The sequence below is a fragment of the Emydura macquarii genome, unplaced genomic scaffold (assembly GCF_026122565.2).
Source record: "Emydura macquarii macquarii isolate MOO-44397 ecotype Brisbane River unplaced genomic scaffold, CSIRO-AGI_Emac_v2 contig_383, whole genome shotgun sequence".
Classification (NCBI taxonomy): domain Eukaryota; kingdom Metazoa; phylum Chordata; order Testudines; family Chelidae; genus Emydura; species Emydura macquarii.
The window spans coordinates 11,050,043-11,073,325 of NW_027130520.1; the positions used below are offsets into that span (position 1 = coordinate 11,050,043).

Genomic DNA, 23,283 nt, shown 5'->3' on the forward strand with positions numbered 1-23,283 from the left:
ATGTAATACGTTTTTATCTCTGCTAACTTCACAATCGTTTACCTTGCTTACAATGTTAATATTGTTTTAGAACAAGATGTACTATAGGAGCATATTAGTATTCGGTTCTTGAATTATTTACCTGTAAAAATCTGAGGTCTGTCTTATTTGCATACAAAAAATATGTCTCCTGGGAAGTTCAAACAGGAGTAATTGTGTTTAATGCTAACTTAACTATTCTTGGTTTAACATATTGAGGCAAAATGTACATATACCCTTTTCTTCTGTAAGAAGATGTTTGATCTTTCAGTTTGAAAGAAATTTATTAAAGGAAACCATTTGGGTTCTCATTTTTAACTCTATACAGTTTGTTTGCCCAGATTGTTCCTCCTAAATGAACATTTTATTCTGATAATAGTGTATACTGTGTGAAATTGACAAAGTAATAGTCTTGAGAAGCTGTAGTCTATATAATCCAGTATGCGTTATATGCAATATAGAAATCTATACTGTAGTACAGCATAGAGGTGAAGTACATAGTATAGAAACACCATTTTAAACTTTGAATACATACATTGCTCAGTTCTGCAACTTTTACTCATATTAAACACTGTTTGGGCTGAAATAGTGCCATTGACTTCACTGGAACAACCTAACATGAATAGGGGTTATAGAATTAGGCCCATATTTTATAGAACTGTGGTTTTCAATCTGTGGTCCACAGACTCCTTGGGGTCTGCAGACTATGTCTAAGGAGTCTGCGAAAGATTTTTGTTACCATAGAACAGTGGTTTTTAACCTGTGGTCCGTGGACCCCTAGGAGTCCGCAGACTACGTCTAAAATTCCCAAAGGGATCTGCACTTCTATTTGAAATTTTTTAAGGGTCCGCAAATGAAAAAAGGTTGAAAAGTACTGTTGTAGAATATCTTATGAAATACCAGCTTTCTGACAGAAGATGTATTCTCTTTGTTTAGTTAGGAATACATGAGCAATATTTTTCCTGACTCTCAGAAGCAGGCTCTAAAGGAAAATGTTCCTGCCATTGCTACTCCTGCATCTTGATCTTGTACATTTTCTGTAATGCAGCTGTTTGCAAGTGTGTAGCATTGTCTTGGTGCACTATAAATAACAATACAATAACCTTACATGTATTCTCTACTCTTTCCTGGAATTATGTGCTGTACATTAATTTCCCTTTATTTCTATAGAGAGATTGAATAGGAAATAATTTCTGTATAGTAATATCATGCAGTAATTCTCATGAATTTCCATGTCCACTATTCATTCAAGTCTTGCCTTGTGTTCAGTGTTTTTCTGTAGGGGATTATGCCAGCATACCATGCATTTCTCGAATATAAATATAAAACATCTACTAAATATATAACAGTTTAAATATAAAGCACTATTTGTACAAGAGATCAGTTTTATCTTAGTTTGTTTATGAAAAGTAAGGAAAACCAAATACAGTGGTCACCATTAAAACATCAACCTTTGTCAATTAGTTACTACATCATAGTATCTGTAGTAGTATTTTGCTATACTTAGAATAGGAAATAACTGTGGTATTTCCTATACCTTAGTTGTAAATGCTGATGACTGTACATTCAAATTCTATTTGCATGCCCTTAAATAGATTTTAATGACTTAATTATAAAATATGGGACAGAACTGAAGGGGTCAGTTTAATAGATTGTGCATTAAAGTTCATACCCTAAGTTGGTTCCTCATCCAGCATACTTTATAACTTCAAAAATCCTATCTGAGTTAATTTGGGAGGGTGGGGAGAAGTCTTGTAAGTGAAAGTAACTCAGGGTTGGGATTGAGGTGGAGCCACCTCTGTTGCCATTGTGCATTTACATTTATTTTGGTGCATTCGATGCATATATTCACTTCAGTTCTTCAACATCCATCCTTGTCTGCGTAGTAAATAACTTTATAATGCTGCAAACTCTGTTGGTAGAAGGCACAATACAAAAGGGATAGCAAATGGATGTTTGATACCACAGGAGGTAATTATAAAATGTATGACTCTTTAGAATAATTTTTAATTCTTTCCAACTGCATGGTAAATTCTTATATTCAAAACATTGACTATTCCATTGTGCAGTAACTGGCAGCAAGAGAAAAATTGATGCATTTCAAGTTTTACCATAATGGGTTGTTGTACATTTATTTCAATAAAGTAATTATGACATGATCGTCCCTGCCCTGCCATAGCATTTCTCCCTCAAAGTCCACCAACCCATGTTTCCTAGCTCTCATGAGAATCCCAACAACCTTGTCTGAAATATGGACATATCTGTCAAAGAGTTCCCCAAAGGTGACTTGGATCTTGCCGTCATGCCTCGGCAAAGCCATTGTTGCAATGATAAAGCACATATCTCTTATCTCCCGGTGAATGTGAATCTCCGCTCTCTTAGCCCTTTCAGCGGTTTTAGTTCCCTCTTTAGGATGACCATAGCCCTTATCTCCTTTTTGCAGGCGCGTCGACAGGGCCAGTTGGTAGTCAAATTCCTCACTGAAAGGATTCAGCTTTTGCGTTATCACATGCTGGTCTGCCCATTCTTGCCATCTGCCCTTTAGAGCATTAACAGGACTGTATTTCCTCTGGGTCTTGCTGCTTAGTTCTTCTGTAAAGCTGCTTGCACTAAAAGAAACAAAAATGGGACTTGATTTTCTTTTCCATTTAATCACTTTTAGGGGCTCATTTATGTTATTTACTGTTTTCTTTGGTAAGACACAACTTTTTCCAGTCCAGAATACTAACCACTAGGTGGCATATTTTTACTAATTCTAAAGTTAGATTAATTTAATATAGCTATACTGAAGAATTATCAGGTTTGTATTTAAAAGCGACACTATTAATTGCCTGGCTGATCTTATATAAGAAACCAATTTATACTTCGAATGTCAATTTTGTTAGCCAAATTTTCTGCCCAGCATTAACCTACTCTGGGTGCAAAACTGTGAATGTAATTACTTCTACAATTTACATGCTCACTTAGATATTCTTCTCCCTGTTTCTGCCAGTTCATCAGGGGCCTAGAAATCAAAGTGAACTAAACTAGAGGTGCCAATAATTGCAAGTGCTTCTCATAATGGAAAAAATGGGGCCAGTGGCTGAAAATGTGCCCCTTTCAGTAAACTTTGATTTAACTAAAATAACAGGGTGCATAAATATAAGACAAGTATGATGAAGAGCATATTAATGTAAGTATCTTCTAGCCCATACAATAGGAAAATACCTACCTGCCATAGCATTTCTCCCTCAAAGTCCATCAACCCATTTGGTAAAGCCAAATAAAACATGTGACCCAACATTTTTAGCACGTTTAGTTAAAGATTTTCAAAGCCACAAAGGGTAGGATGGTGATGTCCTGACTATACTCCAATCCCTTCAACCTTGAACTTGCTAAAAACATCCATGACTACAATGTCATTCATAGGTATTGGGCCAGGTCCTGAGATGCAGCTATATTGCACAGAATGCGAATCAGGGAAATGTGCAAAATGGTTTAATTTCCCTGAGCTGTTTGTACTCCGAGGGCTGCTCTAACATACTTAGCTGCAATGGCCCAAGGGGCCAAAATGCAGCCAAATATTCCAGCCACAAGCCCTTCTCTCCAACCAAGCTTATGCCCCAGCTCTGCTGGTAGAGGGGAGGAAGGGTGGTTGGTGTAAAAGCCCTATCTCAGTTCCGGGGCACTGGAGGACATCAGGGGTGTGATTCTTCATGGGCCAATTAGATTGATTTTAACGTCAGTTGCACCAGTGATGTTGTGTAAAGCACAGGACAGTCAGGCCTGTAAAAACGTAAAGCACTATTATGTTTCCCTGTGCTTTGTGATCATTGAACATTGAACTGTGTGTGTGAGTGTGAGAGAGAGAGAGAGAGGTGAAGTCTTGCAGGAGAGTATTACAATATTACATTGCAGTACTCTCAGCAAACCAGCTCTTCCCCTATGCAGGTTGTTGCCAGATAAGCAGAGGGAATTTGGTGAGCTTTTGAGTCTGTTTTGTTCTTTTGGCCTGTTTGGAGGCATGTCCCCTACACAGAACATGCAGGGAATTTGGCTCCTGAAACCTGCAGATCTCAGCAGAGCCACAAAGGGGCGTAAAGCTTTACACAGCATCCTGCCCAGCCCGACCTCCATCGGGCTCCTTGACTGACCACTTCCCCAACTCTCAATGAGGAGGGTATGTTGTGGAGGGAAAACCTGAATAAGTTAATGCTGACTGAGTCTAAAGTCATTTATAGTGATGGTCTCTGTGGGGCTGAAGGGCAGCCCAGGCCTTAGAGAGTATGTCTACACAGCAACTAGACCTCCACGATGGGCCCGTGCCAGTCAACTCAGGCTCGCTCTCGCGGGGCTGGGGCTGCGGCTGCGGGGCTGTTTCAATGTTGTGTGGACTTCCGAACTGACTAGCATGGGCCAGCTAGGAGTTTTTCTTTGCTGTGCAGAGATACTCAGAGAGAGGTTGTCCCTTACTCATACGCTTAGTGGGCTTCTTCCCCTACTCCCTGTGGAGCTTGACCTCTCCAAAACTCCTGTAGCAGGAATGTAATGGAATCAGGGGAAGGGAAGGAGGCAGCAGAGGCAACGTCTGCATTCTGTTATGTTCTTTTATTTACTTTGTGTCTCCTACATTTTCTCTCCCCCTCGGTTCCCACTTAGCTCCTTTAATCCTCCTTTCTAACCAAATACTCTTATCACCTTTGCATGCTAATCTTCTCCCTTGCTGCCTAGATTAGCACCACTTTATTTCACATCTGGCTTTTTATTCTCACATGCTACCTAGTTAGAGATAATCTAATTCTTACTTTGCCCCTTCTACATGCGTTTTATAGTTTAACCCTTCCTGCTTTTCACACTTCTATTTTGCCCCACTATCTACTTTCTTGAGCCTTAACCAGTCAGTACATTGAATTCCAATTTATTTTTTCAGATTAGTCTCTTCTTCTTTCTCATATGTTGTGAACTACTTGAGGCAGAGAACATGTAATCTTCTGCATTTGTACAGCACCTAGCACAATGGATCCCTAATCTGAACTGGGGCCTCAGGACACAACCACAACATAAGTAATAATAATAAGACCTATTTGCTGGAATGCATTCTGTATTTCTAAGGGGACGTTATCCTTCGCATAATCTGTGCTGTCATTTCCCTCTGTTTCTTTGGGTGCCTAACATGTGAGAACTTTTCACACTGTTTTCTTCTATGTTGCAGTTTTCATTACTCATACACCACCAGTTTTGTTTCTAGGTACAGACTAAATATTATCATCCCAGTACATAGAATTTGCATGCAGTCTGCTGGGGGATCAGTGTGACCCCAGCTAAAGTTACAGCTGGCATGGATGTGGGTGCTGATGAGAGAAATAATTACTGGCACTGTGTGTTCTCACTGAGACCTAGAGGGGAAACAGGAGACTGTCTTATTTAAAACAAACACAAAAAAGTAAGTACGTGGTTGTTAAAGCAAAATTGAATGATTATCAAAAATAGCGGGTTGCATGATACGTTCTGAGAATATAAAATTAAAGTGAAAAAGATGACTGCTTTTAAAAATCCAATCTTGAGAGCTGAACTATAAATGCAAAAAAAATTATTCTTTCCAAGCAGATTTCAGCAAGGCAGACAGCTGTAAGTAATATAAAAGGTGTTGTTTTACCCATTTACACCTCAGTGTGTATGGTTAAATCTTCTGTTCTGCCAGGTAACTGCATTAAATTTTGAGATATATGAACATATTTGAGCTATTCAGCCAACCCCCGTTGAAAGATAGTTACTTCCTTGCTACAGTTACATTTTATTTTTAGTAAGCAGTCCCTTTTAGTCTGGGTTGGTTCCAGGCAGAGCTGATCACATTATTAATTGCAGATAATGCTCTTTGCAAATTTACTCTCTCTTTCCATCCTGTTGTGCATTGTTAACATACTGACCCTGATTTATGGGACTGTACAATGCACTTTATTTGTATTCTCGGATTACTGTGGATGCTCAGTTTTCAGTCTGAGTTATTTGAGACCTGTTTCATATTGACTATTAGCCATTCCTTATTTGTGGGATGTGATTAGTCCTTTGTATAACATGCTATTGGTCTCTCCCTGACTGGATGACTGAAACAGAAGAATGATGAATAGTGAATAAGGCCCTTCTGGTATGAATTTTCAGAGATCTGCTTGTGCTAGTATTTGTGAAACATTTGGGATTCATGGATACTTCTCTGAATAGTGCTGATGTTTATGGATAACTAATGATATGACCCAAAGCCCAGCAGTGGAGCAGAGTCTTGCAGACAGATCAGTGTATCTGTTTTGGAATTATTCCATCAGCTCTACTTCCAGGGTTTTTATTTCTGACATGATGATTAGGGTGCTGTATGAACCCGCCGGCCCTGATTTTCCACAGCCCTGGTGCCTTGTGGAGCTTTTTACACCCAGGCTAAGCACGGTTAAAGTGGATGTAAAATACTGCTATTCTGATGTGATAGGTTTTGCACTCAGTCTGCTCTTACTTGTCATAGGTGTAGATGACAACACAAAATGGTGTGAGGCGTTGGAGACATGGTTTCTAATAGGAAGGGGCAAGAGAGGGCCAGCCGGCTCCCTTACTGCAGCAGGAGGAAAACGCCACAAGGATCCACTCCTGGAGTTTCTCTCTCATCGTATGATTACAGTGGCCCCTGCTGGCCTTAGAAGCAATTAATCTATGAACATTGTTCCAATGGAGGCGGCAGGTGTTGTCTTATAGAATGAACAATGGGGTCCACCCTGAAACATCTGCTTTAGCTGTGTGTGCAGTGCCTAGCACGTGTTCTGCACTGTGTAAATGAGAAGGCAGGGGGAGTTGTGGGAGCTCAGCAGCCCTGAGGACTAATTCCGGTGCAAAGGCTCTAGAATTGGTTCTGTGGGAACATTCCCATAGTTTCTAATAGTGCTCCCCCAATATAGCAGTATCTAAGGGCCAGATTTGTAAAGGAATTTAGGCATCGCTGTGCTCTTGGTTGCAATGCCTAACTGACTTAGGAGCCTAAATATCATTTTCAGAGGGGATTTAGGCACTTGACTTAGGAACCTAAATCCTATGGACTGTCAATGGGATTTTGGCTCCTAAATGATTTAGGGTCCTAAATCAGTTAGGCATTGCAGTGCTGGTGCAATTCCAAATTACCTTTACAAATCCAGGCCTAAAGTCTTAGGCTGAGCTTTTCAAAGAGGCTTGAGGGAGTTTAGTGTCCATCTCCCATGGGAAGTTTAATGGATTTGAATACCTAAGGGCTAATGTTGCAAAAGTTCCCAACTCACTTAGGTTCCTGAGTCCCATGACTTTCAGTGAGACTAAGGCTCCTAAGAGAGTTGGATGCTTTTGAAAATGTTACCCTAAATCCTCTAGCATCTCTTGAAAATCCCAGCCTTAGATGTTGAAATTGAAAGCGATGTCAGAAATAAATTGAAGCTAATAAGTACCGCGGACATCAAGGAAGCTTATGCTGCTTTATTAAGCTGTTTTCTTTTCTTTGCAAGTCTGGCTGGCTTTATGTCTATATGCTGTTCAGGTAAGGTGGATATTTACAGTAATATGTACTTTGTAGTAAGTACATTTATATATATATATATATAAAATCAGTTTTCTCCTTGCAGTTTCTCTAGTGTATAAATAATTTGTTTTCCTGAAATTAAAGTGACTATATTGGAAGGGCAAGATACAACCCAGCTGTTTGCAGCCTTTTTCTGCAAAGTCAGCATGTCTGAGAATTTCAGTCAGAATCTGCTGCTCTTCTTGGAGCTACCTCTGTGGGCCAAATCCTGTTTGTATTGAAATGAATGAGAGTACTCCACTGATTTCGCTATCTGGATTTAAACTCCCCGATTATTTTGGTAACACATGGATTCAAAATTAACAAACAATTTTTGTTTGTAATCTTCAGACAGGAACCCTTACAAGTAAATGTTATTTAAAGTTCAGTGTGGTGTTAAGATTTAGACTTGCTGTTTAATTCATGGTAGGAGAGTCTAGAGAGATTTTTTAAAAGTAATGCTTTCCAGATATATTTAAAATGAAAGTTTAGTATGCTGTAATTCTTAACCTAAATAACTGATTCTGCTCTTTCTGTTTTCCTCACACCCCATTGCAGACATAAGGTAACCTCCTACACATCAGATGTGTTTCATCAGTTGTTTCTGAAAGTTAAAACATTATTTTGTAAGATTTGTTTATAGTGATTTTTCTGACATGCCAGGGATTTCATACTTGAAAATTCATACTTGGTGTTAAGTTCAGTAGAGAAATGATACCAAAATATAATGTCTTTCTTGACTAACTAAATAAAAGGGGCGAAAAAAAGTGGTCAGAGACTTAATTATGGGATTTTTTGCTAACATGCACAGGGTTGAATTGATTTCTTTAATGACTGTAAATTTAGCATTTTTCATAGATTCATAGACCAAAGGGACTATCTAATCGGACCTCCTGTATAACACAGGCCACAGAACTTCACCAAAACAATTCCTAGAGCAGAGCTTTTAGAAAAACATCCGATCTTAATTTTAAAATTGTCAGTGATGGAGAATCTATCATGGCCCTTGATAGATTGTTCCTCATATAGATACTTATAAACTGTTATCAAGTCACCCCTTCTCCTTCTCTTTGTTAAATTAAATAGAGTGAGCTCCTTGAGACTATCACTATAAGGAATGTTTTCTAATCCTTTAATCATTCTCATGTCTCTTCTTTGAACCTTCTTCAATTTGTCAACCTCCTTCTTGTATTGTGGGCACAGAACTGGACACAGGATTCCAGCAGTGGTTGCACCAGTGTCAAATGCAAAGGTAAAATAACCCCTCTAGTTCTACTCGAGAGTCCCCTATTTATGTATCCAAGGATCACCATAGTTCTTTTGTCCATTGGGATGGATTATCCACCATGACCTCCAGATCTTTTCTTCGTTGTATGTGTGTGTATATGCAGGAGAGTGGGAGTCAAATCTCAATTTCAAAGCCTCCATTTTTGTGCATACAAGTTTGTACCCAAAATATTTCTAGCACAAATATGTGCATATAGCTGATATAAATTCCATCAGGTGCATGTATAGGTGTTAGTGCTGGAAAAGTTAATGTGGGAATGTTTGCATGTGTGTACAATTTTGCATCAAGGAGGCTACTTTCTAAAAACATTGTCCTAGTCATCTTTTTCCTTCTAGAATAGATCATCTGTTAAGCTCAGGTGGGTGCATTCCAAACAATAAATTTCCTGTGATTGGAGGTGAGAAGGCAAACTTTGATAGACCTTGACGCTTCCAATCTTTTCCTCATTTATTTCTGTTAAAGTTGGGAATGCTATTCATTGCACAGAATTTATTCAATGAATTGAGCCCATTTCTCTGTTGATGTTTTATCCACAGAGAGAGTTCAATTTTAGGAATCTATTCAAGATTCAGAGTTTTTTATGACATGGTTTAAGTAGGTATGTTTCAGCCTATGGCTTTCGGGTGAACTGCTCATCACAATAATTGATATGGATATTCTATGCATGCTGTGTGATTAAGGATTTGAGTCCCATGGTATTATCTCTTTGAGTTTAGAGTCATCAAATCAGGAGTGGGGTGGAGTGTTGCCTTTTCTTAAAACTTGATAGTCTCCCTTTGGCCCTTATTCAGTTACTAAAATTTTGGCTTTCTATCTTCCCCTCCCCCTCACAGAAACCCAGATCTGCCTCAGGGTCCGACAACCATTTTGGTGCACCCTAATGAAGTGTTTGTTCACTTACAGTGATGGCATGGGTCGTTTAATCCTCATAATGTGGTCGCAGTCTTCTTGCTGGAGTCTATCTTCTGCCTCGCCCCCATAACCACTGTCCTCCGTATCCAGGCTGTCACTGCGACTCTTACGTAGCTCTAACTCTGGGATTTTGTCCTCTTGTTCCATCTGTTTCCAACCCTTGGTTAGCTCTGTCACCAGATTTGAGCACTTCCTCCTCCTTGTAGGAGACATTTTGTCACCAAGGATTTTGTCAGAATTTCTTGAGTCCTCTGGGCTCCCATTATCCTTCTCATACCGATCACTGAGGAGGCTAATGTCATTTCCTCTTTCATAGACTTTACTTACAACAGTTTTGGGCACCTCTTTGCTTTTAATGTTAAGCTTTCTGAGGGCTTCATCAGATTCACTTGAATCTTTTTCTGCATCCCTTTCAGCCACGGTGTCCTTCCTTGGGGGTTTTTCCTCACCCTTTTCTTGGTCGCTTTTAGTAGAAACTGGCCACCTTGGGAGCAGCCTTTGTTTTTGTGGATCAGTTGGTGATTCTTCTGTCTGGGGCATCCATCCTGGAGGCTCTTGGGCTTGCTTTGTGTTGTGATCTCTTGCCCACTGTTGCCAGCCTCGTGCCAAGCTGATTACTAGGCTGGTGGTTCGGATCTTTTTGACGGCCCTTTTTGCAGGCGTCGCTTTTTGGCTTTCTTCTGGAGGCATGTTGCTGTCTGCTGCTGCTGCTTCTCTAACTCGTGTGGTAACCACCTAGTGAATGAATATCCTAGACTGAATAACTTCCAGTGGGGAGAGCTAAAGGGCTTTAAATAGAAGCAGGGGGAGTTTGTGATATTGGAAACTATGTGAAGCATTTCTCACAGATATAGAACCCCTACTCTGACAGCGTTCTTTTTTTAATACCTCAGGGCTTGCATTTTGTCATGGCAGAGGGGCACTGCATAAGGTAAACAAGGATAACACAGGCTGCCTGCTTTTCTGCAGCAGCCCTGTGGAAATTAACAGCTCCTGTGAAACACCTCTCCAGGATTTTTAGTCCCGAATTTGTTTGGCAATAACTGGGTCTGACTTTTCTTACAAGTGTTTGACTTGTGGCAAAGATACAAAGTATTCAGTCCCAGCTGAGCCCCCCTCAATTGCCACTGACATCAGGAGGAATAGAGGCCACACAGCACCATGTAATAAATATCGTCTTAATCCTATTGTGCTGATACTGGAATTTTACCTGGATAAGAGATTTTAGATATACTCCCTAAAAAGAGTTCTTCTTCGAGTGCTTGCTCATGTCCATTCCACTATAGGTGTGCGCACGCCTCTGTGCACAGTTCCCGGAACTTGTTTCCCCTCAGCAGATCCCGTAGAGCCGGCTCCGGCGCCCCCTGTAGCCCCGCGCACGTGCCACGGTATATGAGGCACTGCCGGCCCTATGCCCTTCAGTTCCTTCTTTCTGCCCGTGATGGTTGCTGGAACTAGCCTTGCTCGCAGCAAGTACTATTGCTCTTGTTTGAACTTCTTTGATATTCTAAGTTAGTTTTAGTTAGTTAAGTAGTTGTTAAGTGTAGTTAGATAAGACAAGTCCCTGTGGGGACTTAGAGCAGCTGGGCCATGCTCCGGTCGCTGGACTTCAAGCCATGTGCCTCCTGCGGGAAGGCCTTCCCACTCAGTGACCCCCACAACTGCTGCCTTAAGTGCTTGGGGGAAGCCCACAGGAAAGAGAAATGTAAGATCTGCAGGGCTTTTAAACCGAGGACTCAGAAGGACTGAGAGATCTGGTTGAAAACCCTGCTGATGGAGGCAGCGCTCCGCCCGGTGTCCGAGCCGGCCTGCTCCACCTCGGCACCAAGCGTAACGTCAGTGCAGAGCGCATCGCCGGCACCGGCCTTGACTTGGCACCGCGCAACATCGCCGGCACTGAAGAGAAAGAAGCAGTGTGTGGAGACTTCTCTGGTGCCTGCATCTCCAGTAAGGGAGCCTCCCCCAACTCCTGGGAGAGTGCCCCTGCCGACGCCATCAACACCGGAGGCTTTTCAGAGGCCAAGAGCCCTGCCGAGGGAGAAGGGGCCGGTGTCACGGGGGAAACCCGCGTTGGGTCCCTCTGAATGGTGAAGGAGACCCCTGGTACAGGGAGGGAGATCTCCCGCCAGATGGTCTCCGAGGGTAGAGCAGAGCCGCTCCCCTAGTAGTCACTCCAGGTTGGCATTGTCGAGCCGACCTGCCCCGGGACAGGACGTAAAGTCTCCCTCTTAGCGCCGATGTCGCTCCCCGGCACCAGAGGCAGCGCATGCCAGGAGGCGGCACCGGTCGAGGTCTGCCAGGCGGCGCTCGGACAGCTCCCATTCCAGCTTCCCGGCACCAAGGAGTTCACCCACACCGAGGCAACACAGAATCTGATCGTTGGAGGAAGACCCGGCACCGTAGAGTTCGCGGTGCAGAACCCGGTCGCCGGAGTGTGGCTCGGTACGGAGGAGTTCGGGATGGCACCAATCTCGGTCACCGAAGGTGTTCACAGAGCTGCAAGGCAAGCGGTAGCGGAAATCATCAGTACCGAGACGACGCTCCAGTACCTCTAGCTCTTCGGAGCGTGCCCCCGCTCGTCAGCACCGCTCACGGCAACGGAGGCAGTCCCCATCGTCCTCCAGGTTGGAGGCGTCGAGAGGGCGGTCCCTGGCAAGGAAGGGTGCCCGGGACCGAGGATGAACATGGCACTGCTGGTCCGGGGCCTCTGAGTATGATGATGACTCGAGATCTCCCAGGAGGTACAGTTGTCGGGCGAGTTGACACCCCCAGAAAGCGTCAGAGCCTGTGGCACAGTTAGCCCCAGGTTGGCTCCAGGGACAATGGCAGCAACAATGGCCTTATTGGGCCCCATGGAGTCTCCAGATAGGACTGGGACCCCAATCCATTAAGTCATCAGGCGTGCAGTCCATGCCTCCAGCACAGGAGAAGGCCCATAAGCACCACTCCTCAGATGAGGAGTCGGACCCCCAGGAGTGAACCTCAGTGGGTACAACCCTTTGCCAGGAGGGGCACATCTGCAGACTGCACCTCTGCAGTCCTCCTCCTCCTCACCTGACGAGGCAGTCTCCCAGGACCAATCTGTGCCACTGGAGGATTTCAGGGCGTACCAGGAGCTGCTCAAGAGGGTGGCCTCCAACTTGGGGCTGGAGGTGAAGGAGTTAAAAGAGGCCACAGATAGCCTCTTTAATGTGCTGGTGGCAGCTACCCCAGCGCGAGTGGCCCTCCCAGTCTACAAAGGGGTCCTTAAGACTGTAAAGGCCCTGTGGCAACCCCTTCCTCAGTCGCTGCTACGTCAAAGGTGGCTGAGAAGAAATATTATGTTCTGGCCGAGGGGTCTGAGTATTTGTTCACACACCCTGCCCCAGGAACCCTGGTAGTAGACATGGCTAACCAGCGAGACAGGCAAGGTCAGCCAGGGTCAACTCCCAAGAACAAGGACAATAAGACTTGTTTGAGAGAGAGATTTATTCCACGGCAAGCCTGCAGTTCAGGACTGCCAACCATCAGGCCCTCCTGGGCAGATATAATTTCAACCTGTGGGACTCCCTCAGGTGGTTCGCTGAGGCCCTGCCCCAGGACCAGGCTGCAGATTTTAAGACTATCATGGAGGAGGGAACCGCGGTAGCTAGAGCAGTGCTCCAGACATCCTGTGACGCTGCTGACTTGGCAGGCAGGGCCATAGACTCCGACATCTGCATGCAAAGGTACTCGTGGCTGCAGTCCTCGGGCCTGTCCCAGGAGGTGCATCAGTCTATCCAGGACCTCCCCTTTGATGGGTCGGCCCTATTCTCGGACCAGACGGATGTGAAGTTGCACGATCTGAAGGACTCCAGGGCCACACTTTGCTCCCTGGGACTTTACACACCCAGTTTTCCAGGAGTCAGTCATGGCCTCAGGCGCAGCAGCAACAAAGGCCTCAGCCCAGGCCATTCCAACCCTATAGGCATAGGGATAGAAATAGGGGGTTTAGAAAAAGAAATCAGCCCCCGAGCTCATCCTCAGCTCCCCAGCAAGGGCCCCCCAGGAGGTCGGGCAACCAGCGGAGACAATTTTGATGGTGCGCCCAAGGGTGGTGCCCCGACTGTTCTCCTGGATCCGCCCCTCTCCCTTCCTAAACAGGTTAAGGCCCTTCTATTCCAAATGGGCAAAAATCACTTCAGACCATTGGGTCTTTGGGATAGTCTCGGGGGGCTATGCCCTGCAGTTTACATCTATCCCCCTCAACACCCCCCCCCTTTGTCCCTTTTCAGGGACCCCTCTCACGAGCAATTCCTCTTGCAGGAGGTGGACAACCCTCCTCAATATAGAAGCGGTGGAAATGGTCCCTCAAGACAAAAGGGGGAAAGGGTTCTATTCGAGGTTCTTCCTTATCCCCAAGGCGAAGGGGGGTTCTGAGACCCATTTTAGACCTGCGTCGTCTAAACAAGTATGTCAAATGACTCGGGTTTCGCATGGTTTCCCTAGCCTCCATAATCCCTTCCCTGGATCCAGGAGACTGGTATGCCACCCTCAATCTCAAGGACGCATACTTTCATGTGTCTATCCTCCCCCCCATAGGCATTTTCTTCGTTTCATGGTGGCTGGTTCCCACTACCAGTTTACAGCCCTGCCCTTTGGCCTATCTTCGGCTCCCAGGGTGTTTACGAAGTGCATAGCAGTAGTGGCCGCCCACCTGAGATGAAAAGGTGTGCAAATTTTTCCTTACCTAGACGATTGGCCGATCAGAGGCTGTACAGGTTCCAAGTGCAGGACAGCGTGACCCTCACTTGCTCCATGTGCTGCAGGCTAGGGCTACTTATAAACGAACAAAAGTCCACATTAACCCCAGTGCAACGAACAGAGTTCATTGGGGCTACTCTGGATGCTTTCCAGGCCAGTGCCTTCCTGCCTCAGCCACATTTCAAGGCGATAGTCTCTATTATCTCCCAGCTGCACTGATACCCCAGGACAACAGCCAGGCGCTGCCTACAGCTGTTAGGCCACATGGCGGCCTGCACGTACGTAGTGAGACTAGTTCGCCTGAGGCTCAGACAGCTTCAGGCATGGTTGGCCTCAGTATATGTTCCGAACAGACACCCTTTGGACCATGTGATCACAGTTCCCCTGCCCATCCTAGCCTCCCTAAATTGGTGGCAGACTCCCCGGGCAGTGATGAAGGGTGTTCTGTTCAGGGAACTGGTCCTGTCGGTTACCCTAATCTCCGATGCTTCAGATGTAGGCTGGGGAGCGCACATCAGCGCCAATCTAGGCACTCAGGGGCTCTGGTTGGGGGAGGAGAGGTGCCTGCACATCAACGTGAAGGCGCTGAGGGCCATTCGCTTAGTGTGCAAGGTGTTCCTCCGATTGCTGGCAGGCAGGGTGGTGCAGGTGCCGACAGACAACACTGCAGCCAAAATTTTACATTAACAGGAAGGGGGGAGCACTCCCCTCAGCCCTCTGCGAGGAAGCTACCCATCTGTGGGACCTTGCTGTGAGGCACAATTTCCACCTGACAGCCTCTCACCTCCCGGGAGTGAGGAACAACGAGGCGGATCACCCCAGCAGGTCGTTTCTACCCCCCCACGACTGGTCACTACACCCAGAGCTGGCAGCTATGATCTTTGGAAGCGGGGTGTTCCCCAACTGGACCTATTCGTGTCAGCCTGAAACACGAAGTGTCCGAGGTTCTGCTCGCTCCGGGGTCACGAGACTGGGTCGATCTGAGACGCGTTCTTCATGGACTGGATGGGGACTCTCATGTATGCGTTTCTGCCCATTCTGCATCTGCCCAAGGTCCTGCTGGAAATAGAGGGACAGAGCAGATGTTATACTCATTGCTCCAGCCTGGCCAAGACAGCATTGGTTCAGCATGCTGCTGGATCTTTTGATCGTCCCACCTCTGGAGCTCCCAAGGCAGCACGACCTTCTATCACAGAACCATGGTCATCTGTTGCACCTGGACTGGACTCCCTGCACCTCATGGCCTGGAGGCTCCGTGGCTGACGGAGGAAGAGAAAGCCTGCTTGGTGCAGGTCCAGCAAGTCCTGCTTGGCAGCAGGAAGCCTTCTACACAGGTCGTGTACCAGGCTAAGTGGAGGCGGTTTGCCTGTTGGGCGGAGTCCCAGGGTATTCCACCCAGCCTCTCACCTATACAGGCAATTCTGGAATACCTGCTCTACCTAAAGCTCCAGGGTCTGGTGCTGGCCTCGTTAAGGTTCACCTGGCGGCCATTTCGGCCTTCCATCGGCCACTAGAAGGGAGATCCCTGTTCTCCCATCCCATGTCAGTCAGGTTCTTCAAGGGGGTGGAGAGGCTTTATCCACAGGTCCGTGACCCGGTGCCTCCCTGGGATCCCAACCTGGTCCTCTCGACACTCACAGGCTACCCCTTTAAGCCCATGGCTTCATGCCCCCTGCTCATGCTTTCATGGAAGGTAGCCTTCCTGGTGGCCATTACCTCAGCTAGGAGGGTCTCTGAGATTAGGGCCTTGACCTCGGAGCCCCCTTATACAGTATTCTATAAGGACAAAGTTCAGTTGAGGCTGCATCCAGCCTTCCTGCCCAAGGTGGGTTCCCAATTTCATTGTAATCAAGATATTTTTCTCCCCGTGTTTTTTCCCCGAACTGCACGGTTCGGAGGAGGAAAGGAGATAGCATTTGCTGGACGTGAGACGAGCCCTGGCCTTCTACATCGAGCGTACAAAGCCGTTCCGGAAATTGATGCAGCTCTTCATCATAGTGGTGGACCGGATGAAAGGCTCACCTGTCTCTACCCAGTGTATCTCCTCATGGATTACATCATGCATCAAGTTCTGATAGAAGGAGGTGAGGGTGCCAAATCTGGGAACCATCACAGCGCACTCAACCAGAGCTCAAGCCTCATCTACAGCCTTCCTGGAGAGAGTGCCCCTGCAGAACATCTGCAAAGCTGCCACCTGGTTGTTGGTGCATACCTTCACGTCCCACTACGCCATCGTCCAGCAGGCGAGAGAGGACGCAGGATTTGGCAGAGCCGTGCTGAGGCTCACCGGTAACTCCGACTCACCTCCAAAGGTATTGCTTGTAACCTATAGTCACCTATAGTGGAATGGACATGAGCAATCACTCGAAGAAGAGAACAAGGTTACTTATTGCAGCCCACAAAAGCTTATGCCTGCAGAAATTTGTTAGTCTTTAAAGTGCTACAGGACTCTCGTTGTTTTTGCTGTATACAGACTAACACGGCTACCTCTCTGAAACTCTTCGAGATGTGTTGCTCATGTCCATACCACAATCCACCCCCATCCCCGCTGCCAGAGTTGGCAGAAAGAAGGGACTGAGGGGGTGTAGGGCTGGCAGCCCCTCATATACCACAGCATGTGCACAGGCTCCAGGGGGTGCCAGAGCTGGCCCTATGGGATTTGCTAAGGGGAAAAAAATTCCAGGTAACCATGCACGGAGGCGTGTATACACACCTGCAGTGGAATGGACATGAGCAACACATCTCGAAGAACATCACTTACTGGTAAGTAACCTTGTTAGTTTTCTGCTTTCAATCTCTCCTCAAAACTCTCCCATGATGGCTACACAAAATTTGACAGTGGTTAGGCTGCTGGTTTGCAGTAATGACAGCCTGTCATGTTGACATAGTCTCATTGTTTCCTTGTATTCCCTTGTCTACCTGTCTGTATCCATCTGTGGTCTGTTGTCTTATACTTAGATTGTAATCTTTTTAGGGCAGGGATTGCCTTTTTGTTCTGTGTTTGTACAGCACTTAGCATAATGGATCCTGTCCTTGACTAGGCACCTAAGCACTATGGTAAGACAGATAATAAATAATAACAATAATTATTTATATTACAGTAGCACTTGGAGACCCCAAATGAGTTCAGCACCCTATTGTGTTGTACAAACACATAAGAGACAGTGCCTGCCCTAAGATCTTTGGAGCAGATTTTTAAAGATATTTAGGCTGTGCTGCACTCAGCATTGCAGTGCCTAATGGTTTAGGATCCCCAATTTCATTTTCAAAAGTGATTTAGGCATTTAGGACCCTAAATCTCATTGACAGTCAATGGAATTTAGGCTTCTAAATTCTGTTGGAAGTAGACATCTTGGATGAAGTACTCCCCTAGGTTTATCATTATTGCATATTATTTAATGTACATTGAACCCAATCCTGCAATTATTACTCTCATGTGTACAGTTTGTGAACAGTCACACTAAAATTGATGGCACTGTGAATAAAGATTACTCATCTGACAAAGGGTTGCAGGTTCAGGACCATATTAGATAACTTTGAATATAAATAATGTATTTAGTTTTTTCTAGAAGCAATTACCTTGGTTTATGGGTTACATTTTTCCCCTACTTGAGTAACCTCTTTTAGATTAAAAAAGTGAAACAAATCAATGAAACTAATCAGCAGCCAGAAAAAACTTTTTTTAAAATTGCAGTTGTAACTTGTAAGCCATGTCTATGAATTATATAGTGTGGACAAAGTTTAAAGTAATCATCCTGATGGTGCATATATTAAAGATGATTAATATTAGTCTATGTTGTCTAGAAAGGATCAGATATTGCTTTATTTTACGTGATGATATACTGAATAATAAAATAGACATAAGGTAAAAATTATGGCTCCGATTTCAGGTTAAGTACTTTGCAGAATCAGGGCCTATATGAAATGAATCATAGAATCATAGAGTTGGAAGGGACCTCAGGAGGTCATCTAGTCCAACCCCCTGCTCAAAGCAGGACTAACCTCAGCTAAATAATCCCAGCAAGGGTTTTGTCAAGCCGCAGCTTAAAAACCTCTAAAGATGGAGATTCCACCACCTCCCTACGTAACCCATTCCAGTGCTTCACCACCCTCCTAGTGAAAAACTTTTTCCTAATGTCCAACCTAGACCTCCCCCCCTGCAACTTGAGACCGTTGCTCCTTGTTCTGTCGTCTGCCACCACTGAGAACAGCCTAGCTCCATCCTCCCTGGAACCCCCTTTCAGGTAGTTAAAGGCTGCTATCAAATCTCCCCTCATTCTTCTCTTCTGCAGGCTAAACAAGCCTAGTTCCCTCAGCTTCTCCTCATACGTCTTGTGCTCCAGGCCCCTAATCATTTTTGTTGCCCTCCTCTGGACTCTCTCCAACTTGTCCACATCCTTTTTGTAGTGGGGGGCCCAAAACTGGACACAATACTCCAAATGTGGCCTCACCAATGCCGAATAGAGGGGAATAATCACTTCCCTCGATCTGCTGGCAATGCTCCTACTAATGCAGCCCAATATGCTATTAGCCTTCTTGGCAACCAGGGCACACTGCTGACTCATATCCAGCTTCTTATCCACTGTTACCCCCAGGTCCTTTTCTGCAGAACTGCTGCCTAGCTCGTCGGTCCCCAGTCTGTAGCTGTGCATCGGATTATTCCATCCTAAGTGCAGGACCCTGCACTTGTCCTTGTTGAACCTCATCAGATTTCTTTTGGCCCAATCCTCCAGTTTGTTTAGGTCCTTCTGTATCCTATCCCTACCTTCCAGGGTATCTACCACTCCCCCCATCTTAGTGTCATCTGCAAACTTGCTGAGGCTGCAATCTACTCCATCTTCCAGATCATTAATGAAGATGTTGAACAAAACCGGCCCCAGTACTGACCCCTGGGGCACTCCACTTGTGACTGGCTGCCATTAGACATGGAGCCATTGATCACTACCCGTTGAGCCCTATGCTCTAGCCAGTTCTTGATCCATTTTATAGTCCATTCATCCAACCCATACTTTTTTAACTTGCTGATAAGAATACTGTGAGAGACCGTATCAAAAGCTTTGCTAAATCATTTGCCTTGGTGAGGCTCATCATCTGCTCTGTTTACTGTTTTGCATGTGTGTACATGGACAAAATCTGTAAAAATGTCTGTACCTGGTCTGTGCTACACTTCTCACCATTGCTATCACCTGTGGTAAATTAAGTATCCATTTTTTCCAGCTTTAATGTTGGCTGTCACAATAGCAACTTCTGCTATTGCTACAATTTAAGGGATAAGTGACAGGTCCAAAATAAAACTGAACTAATTATTTCTCCTCCAGAAGCAATGTGGGGTACAAGTAGGTGTGACTGGTAAAAGGTCTACTGGAGAAAATAACAGCTATGAACTCATTGTGGCCCACAGTCTTAATCTGTGACTGCTGTGTTGCACAGATGTAGATATGAGCAAAAAAATGCAGTTATTTGCAAATACTGGGTTTGAAATTCAGATGAATTAGTTTGTCATGCATTTATGTTGCTTGTCTGTGAACATTTAAAAGATTGACTTTTACTGGTAAAATGGGTCTCAAAGTGAATGTCTAAGCTTTATGCCCATAGCTCTGAAACGAGAAAGCTATGCAGAGAAAGTGAGTAGGGTGTTTTAGCAGGAAATGAAAATAATTGGATACATCTATTCTTCTAATGTTTACTTTCATTTCTCAGCAATATTTCAAAGTTTCCCCTGAATTTGTATTCTTTCTGAACACAGTTTCCCCGATGGCGTTTGTACCTTGCCAGGTGTTTTCCACTACAGAGAAAAGCTTTGCTCACTTTGGTAAGGTGAAAGATTGTATATACACTGGAATTTAAGTTTTGAATATTTTAGGAGTTTTGGAATTGTGGAATAAAGTGAAAGGATTCAGGGGCATCTGCTGCCACTGTTTTATATTTTAATGCTCCTTTGATTTCCATCATAAACTCTCCTATTTAATGTGAGATATCATGTTTCCCCTTGACCTACATGCATGCTTTTCCTGAATTTTGTCATTTTAGGACAAACTTCCTCAGGTTCTGGAGGCCTGTTGTTGGTTTTGAATTGCTGCATCTCATTTAATACTGTGGATTTCCTGATTTGAAAGTTATCTAGGACAAACTGATATTTTACCAGTGTCAGATATATTTACGGAGTCCTTCCAGGTGGATTTTGCTCTGTGTCTAGTTACATTATCATTTATTTCCTATTTCATCAAGTGGAATATTGAGACGCTGAGACATCTCTTTGCCAGTGCTAGGGTTTTTAGGATCCTTTCTGTTTTATTTGTTATCTCCAGCAGTACAAACTAGGCAGTCCTCAACTTGTCACAACAATGATTAATTTTAAAAGTAGACTTCTATCTTTCATTCCTATGCTTTACCTTGTCCAACATATTGTACAAAAACTATTGAAGGATTTTTGATGTCTTTAAACAGGAAATTTCATTTTCAGGCCAATTGTAGGTGTCTGGAAAATGTAAAGTTTTCTGAGAATTCAATGATGAATAATAAGGATGAACCTTTCTTAGTAGCTATATATAACCAGCTGCTACAATCAAGAGGAATCTGGAAGGTAAGACCTTTGAGGTCTCCTTTCATCATGAAACTGTTAAGTACATTGTGTCAGATCACTACACACTCCCACTGATCACAGCAACCTGTGCAACTGCTCAGAGTTCTGTATGTTCCTGAGTTTTTTTAGAGCTCCTGTCAAACACATCACTTCCAAGAATAGTAACAGGCAATTATATTTCATGTGATATACAAATTTGGGAATAGTCCAGACATGCTAGAGTTCTAAAATAGGAATGTTAGGAAAAATACTGCTGCTATCCCTTTGAATGAGATCCTTTCCATGTGTTAACAGTGGAGCCTTTCCATCCTTGTTGATAAAGTGTAGCCTTAATAAAATCTATTATGTTTCTATCCTATAAATACTATGGATCACAGTGCTTTACTTGTATTGCATTGACTAAGTTAGCCACAGGGTTTCCATCCCTCTACACTTTAATTTCAATCTTGCATTTAATTATGCTTTATTTCAGGATGCAGTATATGAATGATGACCTCTCATCCATGACCTACCAAAAGAGTTACACTCCTTGGGAGCTATGTATCTGTAACAGAACCCCAGGACCAAGTGCATTTGAGCCAGAGATAAAACTTTTTTGTTGGATTTGTGAAGGGGTGGTTTGTAAAATATAATATCATCTCCTCATCCATTAGAAGAAGCCATAGCTGATCAATTTTAGAGCACACTGAAAGACTCATCGAGTTTCTAAACTTTTCTCACCATAGCAGAAGTTATTTAAATAGAAACCAACCAACCAAAGAAATAGCTTATTAGAAACTGAAAGACAAAGAGCAGAATCCTGCACAATGTTCACAGTATATTGGCAGGGAGAGAGAGAGAGACTTGCCCTCTTAGAGATGAGAGATGCTCTGCAAGAATGGGGGAACTCCTGCCCTGGTCCAAGATTCAGAGAACCAACTATCTATCAATCTCTCTCTCTCATATCATAGGGACTTATATGACCGTCATCACTGTAGTATCGCTGCTCCTCAGTGTCTATTTATCCTCAAAACATCTCATGTGAGGTAGGGAATAGGGCTGTCTGGAAAGCAACAATTCCATTTCACCTGGACACCTGTGCTGTGGTGGCCTGCCTTTTTACTCCATCTCCACCACCACTCGCTGTATGCAGCCAACAGTGGGGCTCAGAGCTCCTCTCGGTAGCCCGGGCTCAGGACTGTTCCGGGGGTTGAGGCTGCTCCAGGGGGTGGCCGGGCTTTGGGGCCGGGTCTCGGGGCCGCGTCTGCTAGGGTGGGGGAGGGGGAGGGAGTGGAAGGGATGGAGTGGGGAGGGGCCTCAGATGGAAGGGGCGGGGCAAGGGGCTAGCCTCCCTGAAGGAGTGGTTCATGTGCTACCTATGGGTTTCAGGATTTGGTTTTGTCCCATTGTAGAATGAAACCAAAACTTTCAAAAACATTTTGTGAAAATGAGAGAGATGGTCCAGGAGTTAGGGAACTGATTGAAAACTTTGTCAAAATCAATACATTTCTGCAAAATATTTCAGTTTTGACAAAATGGCATTTTCTGAAGGCAAAAAAATTGGCAAAATGTTTTCAATCAGCTCTAGTAGGACAATATTATTATGCTCATTTTACGGAGAGGGAAATAAGGCATGGAGAGATTACCTGACTTGCCCAATGTCACACAGGAAGTCTGTAGAAGAGCCAGGAATTGAAGCCAGATCCCTTGCGTTTTAGTCTAGTGCCTTAAACACAAGTCCATACTTTATCTGAATATCTGTACAAAGTGAATACAAATGAGGAGCTTCATTTAAAAATGTGAACGAATATTTGCAGAAAATTGTTTGCAGTATTTGCTTAAGTTTTGCTTGCTATAAAAAGAACTGTCTGGGGATTGGTGTTTATTGCAAGAACATATGCTCGGTAAATTGCTTGCAAATATATTGCCATTCAGTATTATGTTTACCATGTTTTCTTCATCAGTACATTATTATAATTTTTCCAGTCAGAAGATGGTCTAACTTTACATTACGACCACTTATTTATGGGGTTCCTACTTGCTAGCATACCTTAGGGTCCAGAAGAACAGGTCAATTGTAGAGAATTATTTTGTGGCCTGTATCATGTGAAACTGTGATCTTACTGGCTGCTGCTGAACATTGTTGCTGAGCAGAACACCCTGAAAGAAAGGAAGGAAGGAAAATCTCCACAGATGCTCTAAGCTGCAATTTGAGATTGGCAGGAATTCGATCAGAAT

The 23,283-nt window shown here is 44.3% G+C and overlaps 1 protein-coding gene and 1 long non-coding RNA gene across 2 annotated transcripts; one reads left to right on the top strand and one right to left on the bottom strand.

Annotated features, from left to right (window-relative positions):
* Positions 1-283: 283 nt before the first annotated feature.
* On the bottom strand, positions 284-10,537 carry ABRA (actin binding Rho activating protein). The gene is made up of 2 exons (XM_067537388.1): positions 9,751-10,537; positions 284-2,627 (listed from the first exon to the last, which is right to left on the bottom strand). Exons 1-2 carry the CDS (start codon positions 10,449-10,451, stop codon positions 2,150-2,152), a joined length of 1,179 nt encoding a protein of 392 aa, XP_067393489.1. The 5' UTR covers positions 10,452-10,537; the 3' UTR covers positions 284-2,149.
* On the top strand, positions 8,721-22,179 carry LOC137146195 (uncharacterized). Its single transcript, XR_010917845.1, has 3 exons — positions 8,721-8,813; positions 20,230-20,295; positions 21,539-22,179. It is a non-coding gene; the product is annotated as an uncharacterized lncRNA (long non-coding RNA).
* Positions 22,180-23,283: the final 1,104 nt, after the last annotated feature.

Excerpts from the sequence above, each read along its gene's own strand:
- ABRA (XM_067537388.1), bottom strand. The coding sequence starts at position 10,451 with ATGCCTCCAGAAGAAAGCCAAAAAGCGACGCCTGCAAAAAGGGCCGTC. Across the intron at positions 2,628-9,750 it reads AAACGACCCATGCCATCACT|TGCAAGCAGCTTTACAGAAG; the intron begins GTAAGTGAACAA and ends TGTTTCTTTTAG.